Below are 19,692 nucleotides of genomic sequence, written 5' to 3' on the forward strand. Positions count from 1 at the left end.
CGCATCCCAGAAGGTCCTGGGAGAGAGCAGCCAAGCGAAGGAGCACCTGGGCTCCATTTCCTCCGGCCTGTGCTGGTAACAGACCGGCTGATGCTCACCGGATGCGCGTTATACTCTTAGCGTCACTCACCACGCTGATCGTTCTGAGAGCGGTGAAGGAAGGTGTCGTTGTTATTTCTGTTTTGCAGGTGAGGCAGCCGAGGCTCCGGGAGATTAATGGGTTTGCCTATTTCACAGCGTTAATCCACATGGGAGCCAGGTCCCAAACGTCCTCATCTCCTGAATCCAAGTGTCGTTTCCTTACTGTGCTCGGCTATGTCACCTTCGGGTGGGGAAGGGATCCGGGTGTGAGCGTGTCTGGGGAGAGGCATACACCCGGGCCACGCTGCCGGGTTCCTGGAGGGAACCCCGATGAGAAGCTGCTCAGCGGGGCCCTTGCGGTGTGGCTGTATTTCCTTGGCCAGTGGTTTCATTGGCTCCAGAGGCATTGGGATTGTCCCGGGTTCTGTCACCTGGTCTTCGCTGGCTCACGTTCTCCCCCTCGTGAGGAACACACGTTAGCCGCGACGGTGATTTTCAATATGGGGAAACTGCTAGAAAAAGAAAAGATAAATTGGTGCAAAACCTTCTCGAAGTGTCCTTGGTGCCCTTAATCCCAGTGGCGTCGGGTCACGGAAGGCGCGTGGTGAGGTGCCGTGGGCCTCGGTTGTGTGTTTTCCGGGGGAGCCCCCGGCCGCAGGCGCGGGCGCCCCAGTGACTGTGTGTGCTCTCACCTTTCAGAGCCGCCGGCTTCAGGAACTTCACCTTCCTCCAGCTGGACGGGGAGTTCTCTCGGGGAAAGGGGCTGGACGCGGGCGCCCGCGCCTGGACGGGCCACAACGTGCTGCTCTTCTTCTGCGACGTGGACATCTACTTCACCGCCGAGCTCCTCAACACCTGCAGGCTGAACGCGCAGCCAGGTGGGGCTCCCCTCCCGAGCATCCTCTCAGCTCGGCCCGGCGACCCGCTCGCGGATCGGCCTTATTTACCCCGCTGACAAAGACAAGGACGCCGTCTGCTTTGGTTCCTCCTTTGGTGTCGTGCTGTGGGCCCGTCAGCCACCGTAGCTCTGGGACTCGTGGTCCAAAGTTCGTGTGTACGGCCCCTTTTCCATTCTCCCCTAGGAGCTCAGCTTTAGGGGACGACCCGGGAGCAGGTGTGGTGAGGAGGACTTGGGCCTGGGAGACGCCGCTGAAGCCAAAGGGAAGCAGTGGCTGTGGGCGGTTACCAGGGCAGGAGGGGCTCCAGACGCAAAGAACCCACGGTATGAAAAGTGTTCTCATAGCTTTGACTCAGCAGCAAGGCCGATACTCAGCGGATAACCACTGAAATGGCCGTGTCCCTTGTTCAGATCTGTGAAAACTGGTAAAGAGCAGCTGCCCGGGGCTCCCAAAGTCTTTTCCTGCTGCCTGAGGTCCCCCTGGCTGACTGCCCCATGAGCCAGCAGTGAGAGGGTTAAGGTCTGGCAGGACAGGGGCACTGGGGCCCCTTTTCACACCCACTTCCACTAGTTGTGCCCAGTGCCAGGTCCACTGGCCGTCAGAGCTTGGAACGTTACCCCTCGCGCTGGGAAGTCGGGAATCCGAGTGTGTCCATCTGGTCTACCTGCCGCACTACTGCTAAGGTCTGTGTCAGAGTCCAGCGGAGGGAAAAGGGACAGCGGACGCAGATCCCTAGGCTCTTCCTGAGGGTCGCGTGTAAATGAACAAAGGTAACAGCTTCATCTGTCGCTTAGCGCATTTGTTTGTTTTCTGGTTTGCAGGGAAGAAGGTGTTTTATCCGGTCCTTTTCAGTCAGTACAATCCTGGCATAATATACGGCCATCATGACTCGATCCCTCCCTTAGAAAAGCAGCTGGTGAGTGCTCCCCGCGAGGGGCCTTGGTGGGGCTCTGTTTCATGTCTTTCGTCACCAGGGGCACCTGACCGTGCGTGGAGGCCTGTGGATCGCTTCCCAGAGTAATTTGCGAGTGTGACAGGTGTTCTGGCCTTTGCTCCCAGCGCCTCGCGGATTAAAAGTGCTTGCAGGGGCTTCCCTGGTGGCGCAGTGGTTGAGAATCCGCCTGCCGATGCAGGGGACGCGGGTTCGTGCCCCGGTCCGGGAAGATCCCACGTGCCGCGGAGCGGCTGGGCCCGTGAGCCGTGGCCGCTAGGCCTGCGCGTCCGGAGCCTGTGCTCCGCAACGGGAGAGGCCACAACAGTGAGAGGCCCGCGTACCGCAAGAAAGAAAAAAAAAAAAAGTGCTTGCAGTATTTAATAAAAGTGGAAAATAAATAGGAACACTACCTTACCGAAAGGTAATTTCATCACTTTCTTCTACGGTTTTGGAAACCAGTATTACTGCATTATGGTTGCACCACATTTCCCCTTTATTGTTACAATCCTACGAGGTAAGAAAGGTGAGACTTAGGCTCCCATCTGACAGGTGGAAAGCGGAAGTCAGGAAGAGGAGACTGACCGCCCCAGGCACAGTGGGGCAGGGGCCAGATCCCTGCTCTCCGTCACCACTCCCACATCAGCATCAGAAGTGTCACCAGCAAGGTGGCTTTCCCAGGAATATGGGAGGGACTTCTGTGCTAAGATCCCAGCCGCACAGGTGATGGGTAGGGGACCCACGCAGCGCCCAGGCTCTCTGTAAGCTGAGATGTCTGCGCTGGTCCGTTCAGCAGAGAGTGCAGGCAATCGGGAGACGGGGTGAAGCCAGCAGAAGGTCCCTGTGCCGCTGGAAGGTGTGCCCCTCCGAGGCAAAATGTCCCGCTCTTGTCATTGCCAAGCTGGGCTGTGATCTTCTGTAGAGACGCCAGCGGGGCTTATCTGAAGCTGTTGCCAGCTCACGCTGAGCCTGGGGGACGGCGGTAGGAATTGCCTCAAGTGGCTCTCTCTCCTGTTGAGGTGGCGAAGCCGTGTTTCTTTGCCTCTCAGGGTGGAGAAAGGAAGCCGCTGTCTGACCATGAGGAGGTGATGGGACTCAGTCTCCCATGCTTCCCTGCAGTGGGAAAGTAAACTGATTTGCATTGAAAATGTGTTCTGTGGAATTCTTTGGGAAGGCTGATTCTGTGTTGAAGCTTCCAGAAGTAGGAAAACCTGTTCTCTCCCACCCCATCCTGGGTCCCCCTCCAGTTAACCTCCGGCAGCTGATGTAATGATCTTTTCCAGCCTGGGTTCCTCTAGGCTGCACCCGGTTCATTTCTCACCACGTCTTAGCGTGCTTTCACTTGCGGCGTGAGGCGCACAGCACAGTGATAACACCGTTCTCTCTTCCCCCAGCGAAACCGTAATACCGCACATGCGTTGTGTATCTGTACGTACCGTGTGTATGCATGTGCTTTATACATAAACACGGTAAGAGTTTTTCACTCCTACCTAGAGGTGATATCACTCCCATTGAGACAGAAAAACTTCATGTTTCCTTTCCATAGAGTTCTGAGCTTCTAATAGGGCTTGAGGGGGGAAATGGGATACAGATTTATTTTATTTCAACCAATCAGAATAAAAGTTCCTTTGATTTTAAGTAAAGTACTGCTTTACATTTGACATTGAATAGGATTAATGTTTCAAATCAAAACCTTATTTGCTTTCAAGGAATTCATTTCATTTCACAATTTAATGAATTGTGACTTCATTAAATTCACAATTTAATGAATTAAATTAAATTTGAAATTTAATGAATTAAATTAAATTTCAAGTCAAGACCTTATTGGCTTTCAAGGAATTCAATTCATTTCATTTCATTTCACAATTTAAAAGTTTTATCCCTTTTTTGCCATTCCTGCAGGGAAGCTCCAGGCCTGGCGTGGTCCGGCCAGCTTCTCAAGTCCTCAGAATTAGTGGTCAAGTCAGAAACAGAACTCAGATCGCTGTGTCCACAGCTCCGAGGCCTCTGAGTTATCCTGCAACCTTTGCCAGTCACCTCTGAATATAGCTGAGAACTTCCATAGAGCGCACAGGTCTGGTATTTTAGGAGTCAGTATTTATGGCTATTTAATCCCAGAAAGAGCAATTGTCTCTGAGACAAAGGGATCTCCGTCAAAAAAGAAAAGCATCCATTCTGTTCTTACTGGATGAGCCGTTTCGGGAGCACTTGCTGCCCACAGAGAGCTAGTTGAGGAGTGCGTGGTGATGCCCCAGGTCATTTCACTCACTCACTTCTCTCTCCTAGACTCGCCCAGGGTCACACAGCCAGCTAGAGCTCAGGCCGAGACCAGGCTTCCCTTATCTAGTGTGGCAGAGACAGATCTGCTTAAGATCTAGGCGAGAGCAGAAATGGAAAGGAAATGACCAGAGGAGAGCCTCAAACTCCAGAAGTTAATATGGTGGAGAGAGAACATGTGGGTGCAGAGAAGGTATAAAATAACAGGTAGTGATCGGAGGTGGGTAAATGAGGAGAGACTTCCTGCCAGGGGTTCCTTTTGGCTCAGTCTTGAAAGATATGACACATATATATTAATAAATCCTTGAGAGCCTTCACTGGAGTGCGTCAGTATCAAGGTGAAGGGAGAGCCCCGGTCGGGAATGCGGCTGTGACAGATGACTGCCACGTGCCAACGGGAGGCTTGGCCAGCAGCCCTGCAAATACGACCTTGGTGGGCAGCGTACCACTTATTACTTCTGGCTCTTACCACTGACAGGTGATAACATTTGCCTGCAGAGAGAGGCGAGAAACCAAATTGATGGGGATTATTTGTGTGTTCAGGTTACTTCTTTCTTTACATTTGAGTACAGACCGTTAGTCATCAGTAGTAAGTGAAATCATGGGATTTCATACTAATATTTAATTTGTAGAGTTTTAAACCTGAGGTGAAACTTGCTGATGCTTTAATGTAGAAACAGCCTTCCGAGAAAGGAATAACCCTCATTTATGTAACTGCTAACTTCAGACATCCCCTCTCTCGGTTCGAGCCTTGTCAGTTCCTGCTGAGGCCACAGCAGGAGCCCTCACACTCCAGTCTCTCCTCCACCCTCGGCCAGAGATGCGTTTCCAAAACACAGATCAATTGCACTAAAAAAAACCTTTGAAGGCATAAAGCCAGTGGTGTGCTCAGAAGTGTTTCAAGGCCACTCTCCGAAGGGAGAAGGAGCTGGCTCCCAGCATTGGCTGTCTATCTTCGGGGCGTCAGTCCTCCCCCGGGGCCTGGTTCAGGCTCCCCCCGTGACGTCTCTGGACAGAGCTGGGAAGAGACTTCCTTGCCCAGGCGGTGAGCTGGTCCCGGCCGCGCCAGCACAGCCCCGAATCCCGATTCCCTGGGGGGTGAACCGCCCTCCACAGTCTTGACTCTCGTAGTGATCACCGAGGAAATGTCTGCAGCCCCGACCCCAGCACCTGGGCTTGGCGCCAGCCGGAGCACCCCTGCCCCGAGGGCCATCTCCTCTCCGGCGCCGATGCCCTCAGTGCCTGGCCACGCCCCCCGCCACGTGGCCCTGCCCATCACTGTCTGACAACTGGTCAGCGTACGCCTGGTCCGCAGGCCCTGTCCTCGCCTCTCTCTCGTTACACCCTTCTCTCTCCTTTAGTCCAAAGACTACTTCACCACTGAGCTGCATTTCAGTTTAAACTTCTAAAAAGTGCTGGCTGGGCCTGGTCCATCCTTTTAGTCGGTTTCTGGTTGTTCAGGAAGCAGACATTCGTGGAGAACAGAAGTCACATTGACAGATGCCATGTCCGTGGCCTTTGGGCAGCCGGCACTCTGCCCACGTTGTCCCGTGTAACGCTCAGTAAGGTGAAAAGCAGTGCTACACTCATGTCACGGGTGAGAATGTTGAAGCTCAGAGGCATGTGTCACTTGCTCAGACGCCCTCGGTGCTGGGTGGCAGGTCGGGAACTGAAGTGATGGGACCAGACTGCGGCAGCTGGGGGCAGGGGCACGTTCTCCACAACCGCATGCTTCCAGGGGGCAGAGGGTCTGACTTTGGGTTGCAGGCTCCCTGGGCAGAGTCCTGGTCCAGCAGATGCCCTTCAGAAGACATTTCATTTTTTTTTTAAATTTACTTTTGGCTGTGTTGGGTCTTTGTTGCCGCGCGCGGGCTTTCTCTAGCTGCGGCCAACCAGGGGCTGCCCTTTGTTGCCATGTGCAGTCTTCTCATTGCCGTGGCTTCTCTTGTTGCAGAGCACAGGCTCTAGGTGCGTGAGCTTCAGTAGTTGTGGCTTGTGGGCTCAGTAGTTGTGGCTCACGGGCTCAGTAGTTGTGGCGCGTGGGCTCTAGAGAGCAGGCTCAGTAGTTGTGGCGCACGGGCTCAGTAGTTGTGGCGCGTGGGCTGCAGAGCGCAGGCTCAGTAGTTGTGGCACATGGGCTCAGATGCTCTGCAGCATGTGGGATCTTCCCAGACCAGGGCTTGAACCTGTGTCCCCTGCATTGGCAGGCGGATCCTGAACCACTGCGCCACCAGGAAAATCCCAACACTTCACTTTTTCACGCAGATGCCGATGAAAGGAGACTTGTAGAAAAGTGTGGCTTAGTTACAAATCCTGGAGGTGGTGGCAGTTGAGTCCGTTCTTAGACCAATTCTTTGAAAGCTGTGGCTTGAGAAACACCTTATTTGTCAAGAAATGGACACCATCACGGCCAGCCTGGTGCCGGTCTGGGCTCGACTGGCTGAGTGATCGTGGGCAGGTCATGCTGCCTCCCAGCCCGAGGCCCGTGCACACCACGCGCGGCCCCTGGGATCCTGTGCATGTGACCCCTGAGCCTCAGGGCCCAGCCCACGCGGGGTGTATGGGGGGCGCTCACCGCGCGGCGGCACGGCCCGGTGCACGGTGAAATCACAGGCCCTCAGTCCTCAGGATGTCCGAAGACTTCAAGGCAACAACAGCAGAGCCTCACACCAGGCACGAGGCCTGTAAACCCGGGGCCCGTGGGGTTTCCGGTGACGTGAGGCGGGCCAAATGCAGCCTCAGTTCCCGGGAGACTCTCTCCGGTTTAGAGGAAATACTCTGCCTGAGAATTTGTAACTGATTTTATTTTACGGCCCAGATTGCTTCCCCGGCATTTGCCAAGTCAGCCACATGGAGCCCCAGAGGCGCGGCTGAACCCGTGGGGCCTCGGGGAGGAGCCTTCCCACATCTGTGGGGAGAGGCGCTGATTTGTGCTTTGTGTTTTGGTCCTGATAGGAAGTCATCACTCCCGTCACGTGACCCCCCCCCCGGAGCGCATGTCTGGGGGCTCCCTGAGGGAGGGCGGGCCTGACCACTGTCCAGGGGTCCGGTTGTGGTGTGTCGTGCCCGGCAGAGGCTGCTGGGATCCGGGTGCACAGGGTGCTGGGGGTCGAGAGGAGGCGTGGTCATGAGGACACAGCCCTGGAAGCAGAAGGGTGAGACCAGGGCAGGGGGATGGTCCTCTTACGGTATCATCTGCATCTCCTCCGCGGTAGTAGACGTCACCCGCGTGTGTGGCTCCGTGTAGAAGCTTGGGGCAGAGGTTCTAAGAAGTCAAGCCGTCTGCTTAGAGCCCAGGAAGGGGAAAGCGTTTCTGCCTGTGGGTCCAGAGCCCAAGGTTCTGAGGGCTTCCTCAGTGGACTCCGAGGCCTGGGCTGAGCCCCTCGCTGCTGAGAATTCCCTACCCCAGCCGTCTCCGTCTCCACTGGCCGGTTGCTCCTCACTCATTCCTCGGAGAAGGAGTGACTGAGCGCCTGCTGGGTGCTGGACAGTGACCGGACCTGCACCTCCAGTCTGAATGAGACCAAGGCCCCGAGCTCACGTTCACCAGTGGGGGGTGGGTGAGGACAGCAGACGGAAACAGCCCCTCGACAGGAGAGTTTCAGAGAGCCCTCACGTTGCAGAGAAAATAAACCAGCTGATGTGACGTGACACCGGTGGGGGGGTCAGGCTGACCGCTCTGAGCAGAGCCCGGTGGTGAGCAGGAAAGGGTGACCCCAGCCGGGCAGACTGAGGGTGTCCAGCCTTGGAGACCTGTGAGCTGGCACATTCGAGGGGACAGGGGATGGACAGGGCAGGCAGGGGCGGGTCACGTGCGGCCTCTGCAGGCCGGATGTTCCTGTGGATTTTATTCTGATTGCCTGGGGGAGGGTGCGGTTAAACCACCGAGGGCTCGGAAGGGGGCTGTGCTGCGGCCTGCCGCACGCTCGAGGTCTCATGGGCTGTCGAGGGCACTGCTTCACACCTGATGGGCGTGGACTTGGCACGTGCTCCCGTCTTGCCCGCACGGTACGTGCCGAGGGCACCACCCGGATCTCTTCCCACCAAGGGCTGAATTTCGACGCGCTGTTCAGATACTGGCTTTTCATGGCCTGCCAGCTTTAAATCCCCCGTTAATAAGTGTTTGTGTAGCTCACTCCCCGCTCACAAGTTAATTTGCCTCTGTCACACTGTCCCCTCTGTCACACTGTCCCCAGGTGAGGGTCATACCTTGCCGGGCACTGTGTCCACTCAGTGGGTCTTGGGAGGCTAGCTCTGCAGGCCCTCTAGTGTTTCTTCTCAAGCTCTGGCCCCTTGTTTTCCCTGTGTGGAGCTTTCTCTCTCAAATGCCAGGTAGACCGCTGCCAAGTATTTGAAGTTCGAATGCTGCACGGCTCTTTGACTGCATTTTTTTAATATATAAATTTATTTATTTTATTTATTTATTTTTGGCTGCGTTGGGTCTTTGTCGCTGCGCGCGGGCTTTCTCTAGTTGCAGCGAGCGGGGGCTACTCTTTGTTGCAGTTCACGGGCTTCTCATCGTGGTGGCTTCTCTTGTTGCGAAGCACAGGCTCTAGGCGCGAAGGCTTCAGGAGTTGTGGCGTGTGGGCTCAGTAGTTGTGGCTCGCAGTCTCTAGAGCACAGGCTCAGTAGCTGTGGCGCACGGGCTTAGTTGCGCTGAGGCATGTGGGATCTTCCCGGACCAGGGCTTGAACCTGTGTCCCCTGCATTGGCAGGCGGACTCTTAACCACTGCGCCGCCAGGGGAACCCTCTTTGACCTTATTTTTACCCAGGCCATGTCTGTGTCCCGGCCACCAGAAAGGACAGTGAGCCATTAGCTGTGGCAGAGACAGTGTACCTGCCATGACTGAGATGGAGCAGAAAGCATTTTTTAAAAATGACTCAGTGAAAGTTTTTCCCGACTTTCCTGCCCTGTGAACTCTTTCCAGTTGATACTAATGACACTTGTGGCTGGGGAGCCACCGTACAGCAGGCCTTTGCTCTGGAGTCGAGGGGGAGAGACAGGCCTCTCCCGGCCCTTCTTCTCTCCTTGGTCTTGATTTGTGCTAACCATAGTGTAGGTGACGGTTTCATAGGTTGCAGAGTACAGGGAATGTTAAGTCCATCGCCGCTTCTGCAGGCCGTTTGTCAAGTGTAGTTTAGCCTGTGGTACAGGTGGAGAGAGCCCTCGGGAAGGTGGAGGGCAGCGAGCGGGTGAGTATTGGGGTGTCAGGCTGGGAGAGCCCTTGGGGCGACTTGGCTCAATCTTCTCATTAGAGAAACAGAAACAGAGGGACTGAGGGGCCCGCCTGAGGCAGACACGCCGGCCGGAGGTCTCGCCGGGGCGGGCCGAGCTCCCTCCAGTTAGCGGGCAACGGGCTGGGCGTGTTCCTAACACCTCCGCGAGCGAGTAGGACAAGTCCGGAAAAACAGCCATTAGGGTCGCAAACCCACTCCCAGGATTAGTGCAGACAAAAATACGTAAACAACAAAAAACATTGAAAATTAGTCTTGCTGCTCCAGCAAAGACGTTAGAAACGTACTTGCAGGGTGAGACACGGGGCAGGGCCAGGCCCGGCTTTTCATAGCCGGTCCCTGCCTGGAGGCGCCGCACGTGCGCGGGCAGCAGCTGATGGGAAAACAGACCGCGGATGAATGGACAGAGCGTGTCCTCAGGACCTGGCCTCTCGGTGCCCTTGTCCAGGGCCAGCAGCGCAGCCTCGGGTTTTCTCCTCAGTCCCTGAGGGAGTCCGGTCGTGCCCCGGGCCAGGGTGCCTGAATTCTAGGTGGTTCTGTCTCCTTCTCTCAGCTTCCTGAGCCCTTTGCTGGCCGCCCACCTGGGCTGTGGGCCCCAGGAGGTGTCAGGCCGGATGTGTAGGTGGCTTTTCCATGGCACCGCCCCAAACTGGCTCCCCAGCCCGGACCCCGCTGCGCTGTGAGTGTGTGTGCGTGTGTGTGTGTGTGTGTGTATGTGTGTGTGTGTGTGTGTGTGTGTGTGTTCAAACCTCTGCCCTGGAAACATTCCGGCCACAGGTGCCCAGAATCACAGAGCCCCTTGGGGACGGGTGGCTTGCTGTGTCCTGTCATCCACGTCCCCAACCAGGGGGTGGCTGTGTGTCAGCGACGCGCCCCCCCCCATGTGTGACACCCCCATCCGCGCGCACTCTGTCCTCCGCCCTCAAGTGACGGTGCCCTCCCTGCAGGTCATAAAGAAGGAAACTGGGTTCTGGAGAGACTTCGGGTTCGGGATGACGTGCCAGTACCGGTCCGACTTCATCAACATAGGTGAGCCCGGGGCCCTGGTCCCTAAGGAGGCCGCTCTCCGGCCACGGATGTGGGCGCCGGGCTGAGGGCGCTCGGGGCAGTGGGGACCCTATCTTCTCCTTCAGCATCTCTCAGTGTCCCTGGGGGAGGACAGAAATGAGGGCAGAGTCAGGCTGTTGCATAAAGGCGGCTTCGAAGCAAGTTGTCCAGGGCCCGCCCGCCTCCAGCCGGGCCGGGCTCCTGTGTCCTCCGCACAGAACGTCCTCCACGGAGAGGGGATCCCCCAGAAAGAAGGGCAACACGGAAGACTGGGGAAAATCACACACCACGAGGATCCCGGTTTCTCTCTGCTGAACCTGTGAAAACCCCAGATGTCACTTCAAGCCCAGAGTGCGTAGTCACTGTCAACAGGTACACGTGTGTGTACACGGATGCATGGACGCGTGCACACGCACACACACGTACACGCACAAGCGCGTACGCACACGGCTCCCAGAACACAGAGAGCAAAGGCCTTCTGGCTGCAGATGAGGGACCGAGTCTCTCAGAGGCAGATGGACCTCATGGCCGTCGGGGGGCATCGTCGGGATCAACACCGAGGGTCTCCTGTCCCCTGGGAAATAGTGCACAGGCGCGCGCGCGCACACACACACACGCGCGCGCACACACACACACACACACACACACACACACACACACCCCTCCCCATGGCAGCACCTACTCAGGTGCCTCTGCAGGGAATAGATCTGTGGATTGTACATGACCGGGGATGAGTGAACAGGCCCAAGCCCTGACCTTGGCCCCAGAGGCTCGGGCGGGCCCTGAGCGGGGTGGAGCTAGGGGCCCGCCCTCACGTGGAGAGTCCCACCCCTGCGTCCCCCTGGGGCCCCTCAGCCCCCTGTCTTGCTCTCTCCTGGCCCCGCCCCCTCCTGCCCAAGGCCTAGGGCTTCTCTCTGTAAGGTCAGTGAGTCGGTCTGAGGAGCCCCAGTTTCTCTGGTTCAGAAGTACGGTGGGCAGCAGGGACTACAGGACCCTCAAAGAGAACCACCAAGTTAGAAAGATCAAAACTCCCCAACCGCCTCCAAGTCCAGTCCTGTTAGAAGCAGCGGAACGTGGAGGACGTGGGTCTCTGAGTGGTGGGTTTGCTCAGGTTCCCAGCAACTCACCACGGCTGCTCCTTGATTTCTGCAAGGAGTCCTCCTAAATGATTATGTGCAACTAATTTCCAAAACCGGCATATTTTTAAAATGTCCTGAAGGAAATTTCCATCTTGAGAAACTCTTGTTTCCTTGCTCTGTGTACGAGCAAGGGTGATTTTGAGACGACGTACGTGTATCAGTCTGGGAGTTATAACTCACTGGAGTTTCCTGACGGTGGAGCACAGCTGTCACTGACACCCGTGGGGGTGGCGGGTGGAAAGGGGGCTCCTGCTCAGAGTGTCCGGGTCGCATCTGGACCCCCGTCGCCCTTTGCCGTCCTGTGCGTATTTGCAGGTGTCTCACTTGCACGTCTTCTGTTGAATAAGTAGTAATGACGCCGGTGGCGAGAAATCCATCTCAGCCAACCAAGCACTGCCCCTGACCCTACTGCCTCATCTGGTTCTGGCAACTGCTGCATTTCAGGGTAAAGAAACTAACCTTAAGAGAGGGGAAGTGGCCGCCGCCATGGTAACCAAGACGCGAGTTCAGGCCGTGAGTCAGATCTTCCTGTCCTGCGTCCGGGGGCCGCGCGGCACCCGTGCTCACCGCCAGGGGCGCAGGCTGGGCTCCCCACCTCCCCCTCCAGTGGAGGTCTCCATCGGAGCAGCGTGGCCTGGGGCGCTGCAGGGAATCCGGGGCTACGCGCCCAAGACACCGAGTCGCTCCTCCACAAAAGGTCCAAGAAGTCTCCTGAGTGAGAAAGGAACGGTGACAACAGAGAGGCCAGTGCTTCTTGGTTCCGTCTGGGACGCCGTGGCCTGAAGTGAAGAGAAGATGTGAGCCCATCTCAGTTTTCAAAGGCGAGCCTTCCTCACTGTGTGAAGGAGTCACTACAACGTGAAACGAGATGCTCCGAGTCAAACTTCAGAACTGTGAGGCCAGTGCCTTTAAAATGACTCCTTTCACCAGCCTGTGGAGGACACACAGCTTCGGGGACCCCCTTTAGTCGATCGGAGGAACGGTGCTTTAGCGGGACGTGAATCTTTCACACCGCAGGGCCCCGGTCTGTCCTCCGCAGTGGCGGGAGGAGGCCACGTTCAAGGAATCCCACGAGGTTTCGTTCAGAGGTTCTGGTTGGGACGTTGGGACGCTGCGGCAGCCCTCGGTCTAAGGCTGGGGGATCGCCGACCCCAGAGCTGTTATAATCGCGGCCAGCCACGCACGCTGCTGGGGCCCCCCCCCGGGACGCCGTGTGCAGTCCCTCTGTCTCGGAGCTGGAGCCGCGGCCAGCGAGGCCCTCTGTGTCTGGGGCGTCTGAGCTCCCCGACCCCACCGGGCGCTCGTCACTAGGCGGGGCGGGGAGACCTCGCCGAGATGCTCCCGCTCTCCACGCGGCGTCCTGCGCTGCTGCGGGTCCGGGGGCCCCGGCAGCGTGTTCAGCAGCGTGTTCTCTCCCACAGGTGGCTTCGACCTGGACATCAAAGGCTGGGGTGGCGAGGACGTGCACCTTTACCGCAAGTACCTGCACAGCGACCTCATCGTGGTGCGGACGCCCGTGCGGGGCCTCTTCCACCTCTGGCACGAGAAGCGCTGCGTAGACGAGCTGGCGCCCGAGCAGTACAAGATGTGCATGCAGTCCAAGGCCATGAACGAGGCGTCCCACGGGCAGCTGGGGATGCTGGTCTTCAGGCGCGAGATAGAGGCCCACCTCCGCAAACAGAAACGGGAGACAAGGAGCCAGAAAACATGAGCTCCCCGAGGCCCATGTGGGGAGATGGTTTATTTTCTTTCCTTTTGCAATTACCAAATGAATGGCTGCAACAAGGAGAAGATTGCCCTGAAGGGCAAGAAAAGAATTTGACTGATGAAAAGAATTTGATTAGTAAAGCGGGGCGAGGGGGGAGCCTCCTGTTTTCCTCTGCCTGTTTAGCTTCTGCATCCTGGCCTGCAAAAACAGCCCAAACGCACCCGTCCGGTGTCTGACAAAGGCGGCCTGATCGTGAGATTGTGAGCCTAATGGTGTGTTTACGCAAAGCAAGAGCTGTTTGTTGTCTAGGCTTACTGAACTATTCACGAACGAAGACCAGTTTTGTAAGAAGTTCATTAGAATGGAAGGCCAGCACATCCCTCCCCATCTGAGCGATTATCAGCGGGGCTGTAGTGTCTGGGATGCTGAAATGTCAGGAGGCCGGTGAGGAGAGACCCTGTGAAATTCAAAGATACACGCATCGTGATCTTTGTGACTATATCAAGCAAAACCAAATGGACTAAAAACGAAAAAAAAAAAAAAACCCATAGCTATTGTATCATCTCCGCCCAAGATTAACCAAAAATAACCTGCTCATCCATCTTTTTGGTTGTAGTTTTAACAATCTCTGTTAATTTTATTTAAAATGCACTTTTTTGGCTTATGAGTTATATTCTGCTTCTTTAATTACCCGTTCGCAAGCCTTACCAAGAGAGCATAAGTTAGCTACATTTTTGCGTTTTTTTTGAGAAGATACTTTTAGCTGCATTATGAGAGCTTTCAGTTCAGAGCATGGGATTGTTAACGCTGCTTCTATCCGAGGACGTGGCGGGCAGCGACCCTGCGGGCACTGGACGGCGGATGGTCATCGTGGGGAAGGCGTGGCCTGGGGCTGCTGGCCGAACGAGACACACGGATACTTTATCTCAAGAGTATTTCCGGAGAGGAGCAACTGAACACTGGAGGGAAAGGAAAATGTACTTTTTACCTTAACAGAAGAGGAAACATTCAGACTGGTGACAGAAGTCAGAAAACACATTTTCTCCTCAGGGGAACTGGGGACCACTTTCTTACCTGTTTAAATAAACCAAAGCAGACTGTGTGAACCAAACATTCTCTTTTCCAAGCAGGGTGCTGTTCCTGGCTTCTGGCTTGCTTCCACGAGAAGAAACGCAGGAAAATGTCTTTTGTGAAAGGTCACTCTCCATCCGCGGGCATCCAGCGGGACGGAGGTTTGTGCTGTGTGTTCACCCACCCCAGCCCAGGGGCAGTAACTAATTATTTTTTAAATTAAGCAGTTCTACCCAGTCAACCAAGATGCTTCTGAAAATTGCCTTTTGTTGTAGTTTCCAACTATTTAAAAAAAAATAATAAATGCAGTTAACATTGAGTGGTTTCTACATTCATGTGAAAATTATTTATTAGCCAACACCAGATGCATGAGCTATTATCTCTCTGGGTCCTTGCCTTCTGTTTGCCCACAGTCGACTCATTGTTTAAAAGCTTCAGGAACATTCAAGCTGTTGGTGTGTTAAAAAAAAAAAAAAAAATGCTTTGTATTGATCTGTACTGGTAGTTCATAAAATTTAATTAAAACCCAGGACGTGAATGGAAGGTGGCATTGGAGAACTAATAAAATGTAATTTGTGGGTACGATTTCTTCTTGGATTAAGAACACCACATCTTTAGTTTTTGGAGAACGGTTTTCTGTGTGTGTAGACCAGGGTTCCCTGGCTGTGGCCCTACAGCGTTTCAGGCTAGATCACTCCCTGCCGGGGGCTGTCCTGTGCCCCCAGCATCCCTGGTCTCTCCCGCCTCTCACCCAGGGGGACACCTAAACTGGCTCCTGTCACCGCCAGGCGTCCCCTGGGGGGGAGCTGGTCTAGAGGGAGGAGAGAACCGTAGTGAAGACCCTGGCAGTTAGCACAGCCCGCTCGTCCTTTTTGATTAGGAGACGTTGAGGAATGGTTTCCAGGAGCCCTTTTGGCTGTACGTGCATTTCGTACTTCCGGGGCTGGGGGAGGAGGCTCCGGGCACCTGTCTGTCTCTCCAGTGGGCCCTGGGCTTGGTGGGGCCGACCTTGCCCGCTCCTGCCGTCTTCCTCTGGGTCGGCAGGTTGCTGTCCCAGCCAGGCCACAGCAACAGGAGCGAATGTCGTCTGTGGAATGAGGTCTCGGGGTCCCGGGACGGGGGCTCCAGGCTGCACTGTCAGGGGACCAGCCATTTGTGCGGGTTTAAATTGCATATCGTGGGTGCCTGAGGCAGGGGTTAAAAATGGGATTTTAAAGGATGCTGAGGGTGGCTGAAGAGACAACGGCAGAGTGTCAAACTATCCCTCTTTTCAAAGCTTAGGTAGGTAAACGGTTTTATCAAGAGGCAGGAGCCCTCGCAGAGCACATGCAGAGGGGTCTGTCTCAGCTTGGTCTGTAACACATACCACAGACAGGGCGGCTTCATCCACCGACGCTGATTTTCCCAGGTTCTGGAGGCTGAAAAGTCCAAGGTCAAAGCACCACAGATCAGGTGTCTGGTGAGGACCCCCTCTTGCTTTTGTCCTCACATGGCTGAGAGCAGACAGAGGGCTAGCTTTCCTTCATATTCTTAAAAGGACACTAATCCCGCCATGGGGGCTGCACCCTCATGACCTAGTACCTCTCAAAGGCCCCGCCTCCAAATACCATCTCATTAGGGCTTCAACTTAAGAATCTTATGGGGGCACAAACATTCATTCCCTAGCAGGACCTGTCCCGTTCCCTGCCCAAGATACTTATTTATAACGGAAGGGTTGGTGATGCCCCCACTGTAGCATTATAATCAGGGACTTGGCATTTAACCTTAGACAGCAAAGGACGGCAGCTGTGGATGACATCTTCTAAAGGAGGAAGGATGCTACCAGGGAAGCACTGAGGCTGGGGCTTGTCTGAGGTCCCTTCCAGCTCTGCATCCTCCACTGTTCTGACTGTATGTAAATCGCCCAGGAACTGGCCCCAGTCACCCCACTGGAGCAGGGTCCCTAGTAGAACCTGGGGTCCCATCCAGCAGCCATGCACCAACGAGAGCCAGTTGCTGGCACTCCCTCCCGCTCCTCACTTGTAACCTAAAGACACGGCAGCTTGCAGTCAGCCCCGGCGGGGGGACAGTCCTCTGCTGGCATCCACGGGGGCTGCTTTTGTGCAAGTCTCTCACGTAGGATGCGTCGTATTTGCAGTTTCAGTTCAGCGTGGGAATTAGTATCAGGGTTTCCCCAGCCACACATGCCTGGGTTCAAATGCAGTTCTTTCACTTCCAGCCCATATGATCTTAAACCTGACACTCATCTCCACCCGTTTCCTCGTTCATGTTCATGAATGCAATCACATTTACATCATACGACTGACCATGGAATTAGGACACGTCATGCATGTAGCAGGTATTCACATCCATTTGTTACTATCTGATACCAGTTTTGCATTCACAGCTGTGTCTGCTACACTTCCCAGCGCGCCCCTCACCTCTTGGGTATAATCAGACAATGGGTCACACAGTAGAGGTCATGAACCCGTCATGCGTGCACCACTGTCATTTATTCCTGTCATTCTGAAAACGATTTCAGTCTATCCACAGAAGTGTTAGCAGGAGTGTAAAATATAAGGAATAGTTCCTCCCTTAAATTCTGTGCTCAGTGATTTGGAGTTGGTGACCCCCTAGACAGTTGAGAGGCAGTAGAGGTTTTTGAAGTCAAAAGCATAGCCAGGCACCTTATATACAGAACGCCAACCTTCTAAGGCAGCTAATGTCATTACTTCCATTTTCCAGGTGCAGAAAACCAAGGCTCAGAAATGGTCAGGAACTTGCCCAGAGGCCTGGCCAGAAATGGGCATCATTTTCCCTCCCAGGACCAGCTCCAGAGGGCTTGATGGCCTCGGGGCAGGGGCAGGGGCAGGAGCTTTGGCCCGGCTGGAGCCCAGCGCCTGTCCTCTTGTGCCTCGGGTTCTCACTGCCCCCGGCACGTTGGAGGCCTCAGAAGCCAGCTCTCCAAGCAGGATCCCAAGGTGTTAGCTGTAAAGTCTACCTTGGGTTGGAGGGGAGGGCAGGTGGGAATTCTTGCTTTTTGGAAAGGATTTGATGTTGTTTCTGAGGATTGCTGATCAGAGGAGAATGCCCTTGAGTGGGCCCTTGGAAGGGTGGGTGGGTTTTACTTCCAACACCCATCAAATAGCTGGCAGCTTTGTGTGGTCCCTATTATTTTGAGCTTTATATCTGAATTCAAAGCTGTTTCTCTTGGCAGGACTCGGGGCTTTGCTGTTGATGCTGCCAAAAAACTATGGGGCCTGTGCCAGTTGGTTGGGGGATTTGGGTGGTGGTTTTATCCAACACAGAGAGAAAATGTTCTCGTCAGTCAGCAGAGGTGCCCTTCAAACATCTCTGCATCACTGATCCTCTGACACACCCTCTGGAGTAGCCAGCCCAGTGCCCCTCGGCTGTGTCTGCCTTGTCCACTCTTCCAAGGGGCAGGGGTGGGGAGACGAAGTGACAGTGTGCTGCCTCAGGCCGTCTTGGCCTCCATCATCACGCAAAGGTTCAGAGAGGGCCGGGCCACATTCATGGCCTCCGCCCAAGACTCACCTGGCGGCTGGCTGTGCAGATGGCCTGCCTTCCACACACAGGCAGTACCCAGGGTGGCAGGTGGGGACGCTGGGTGAACTGAACTTATTCTTCATCTACTTGAGGGTCACACACGTTAGCTTGAATCAAGGTGAGTACACAGCACCACTGGCACCTCCCTACCTAGGTCATCAGTCCCCCAGCTTGTAACCCCATCACCAAAACCAGCTCCAACTCCAGTGTTTACAAATCTACAACAATTAACATCACCTCTTTGGCTGGGATGTCAAACCTCATTTGAAAAGGGTAAGAAAAATAGATGGAAATTAAAGACAGACCCCACAAAACATGTCTTGATAAATTTAAGAGGATTGAGATCATATCAAAGATCTTTTCTGGCCACGAAAGTATGAAACTGGAAATTATTACATGAAGAACACTGGAAAATCACAAATATGTGGAGATTAAGCAACATACTAGTGAATAACCAATGGGCCAAAGGAGAAATTTAAAAAATACCTTGAGACAAAAATGGAGACGTAATATACTAAAATCTATGGGATGCAGCAAAGGCAGTTCAAAGAAGGAAGTTCAAAGCGATAAATGCCCGCCTCAAGAAACAAGAAAAGCCTCAAATAAAAAACCTAACTTTACACCTCAAGGGACTAGAAAAAGAATGAAGTTTAAGGTTAGTAGAAGGAAGGAAATTTCAAAGATCAGAATGGAAACAAATGAAATTGAGACAAGATAATACAAAAGATCAATCACATTAAGAGCTGGTTTATGGAAAAGATAAACAAAATAGACGAACCAGTAGCTAGCCTCACCAGGAAAGAGAGAGGACTCAGATAAAATCAGAAATGAAAGATTGGAACAGAATGATTAACAAAGAGATTGAATCGGTAATCAAAAACCTCCCAACGAACAAAAGTCCAGGACCAGATGGATTCACTGGTGAATTCTACCAAACATTCAAAGAAGAATGAATACCAATCCTTCTCAAACTCGTTCGAAATATAGAAAAGAGGGGAGCTCTTCCAAACACATTTTACAAGGCCAGCATTACCCTGATACCAAAGATGCCACAAAAAAAAAAAAAAAAGAAAGAAAAGAAAATTACAGGCCAATATGCCTGATGAACATAGATGCAAAAATCCTCAACACAATATTCGTAAATCGAAATCAGAGGTACATTAAAAGGATCATACAACTGTGACCAAGTGGAATTTATTCCAGGGACGCAGGGATGGTTCAATACCTGCAAATCATTCAAAGTGATACACCATATTAACAAAATGAAGGATAAAAATCATATAATCGTTTCAATAGGTGCAGAAAAAACATTTGACAAAATTCAACATCCGTTTATGATAAAAAACTATCAGCAAAGTGGATATAGAGGGAATGTACCTCAACATAATAAAGGCTATATATGAAAAGCCCACTGTTAATATCATACTCGGGCTTCCCTGGTGGCGCAGTGGTTGAGAATCCGCCTGCCGATGCAGGGGACACGGGTTCGTGCCCCGGTCCGGGAGGATCCCACGTGCCGCGGAGCGGCTGGGCCCGTGAGCCATGGCCGCTGAGCCTGCGCGTCCGGGGCCTGTGCTCCGCAATGGGAGAGGCCACAACAGTGAGAGGCCCGCGTATCGCCAAAAAAAAAAAAAAAAAAAAAAAAAAAATCATACTCAATGATGGAAAGCTGAAAGCATTTCCACCAAGGTTAGGAAAAAGGCAAGGATGCCCACCTTTGCCACTTTTATACAGCATAGTATTGGAATTCTTAAAGC

At 53.9% G+C, this 19,692-nt stretch overlaps 1 protein-coding gene across 11 annotated transcripts in view; it reads left to right on the forward strand.

Moving 5' to 3' along the window:
• Nucleotides 1-14,708, forward strand: part of CSGALNACT1 (chondroitin sulfate N-acetylgalactosaminyltransferase 1) — a 292,946-nt gene extending 278,238 nt beyond the window's left edge. For all 11 annotated transcript variants that reach the window (XM_067022817.1, XM_067022821.1, XM_067022822.1 and 8 more), the window contains 4 exons: nucleotides 781-959; nucleotides 1,802-1,896; nucleotides 10,372-10,453; nucleotides 13,032-14,708. In XM_067022817.1, the coding sequence (XP_066878918.1) occupies nucleotides 781-959; nucleotides 1,802-1,896; nucleotides 10,372-10,453; nucleotides 13,032-13,321 (646 nt within the window). In that variant the 3' untranslated portion in view covers nucleotides 13,322-14,708. The remainder of the gene's footprint in view (nucleotides 1-780; nucleotides 960-1,801; nucleotides 1,897-10,371; nucleotides 10,454-13,031) is intronic.
• Nucleotides 14,709-19,692: the final 4,984 nt, after the last annotated feature.

Source organism: Kogia breviceps, chromosome 20, assembly GCF_026419965.1.
Source record: "Kogia breviceps isolate mKogBre1 chromosome 20, mKogBre1 haplotype 1, whole genome shotgun sequence".
NCBI classification, from domain to species: domain Eukaryota; kingdom Metazoa; phylum Chordata; class Mammalia; order Artiodactyla; family Physeteridae; genus Kogia; species Kogia breviceps.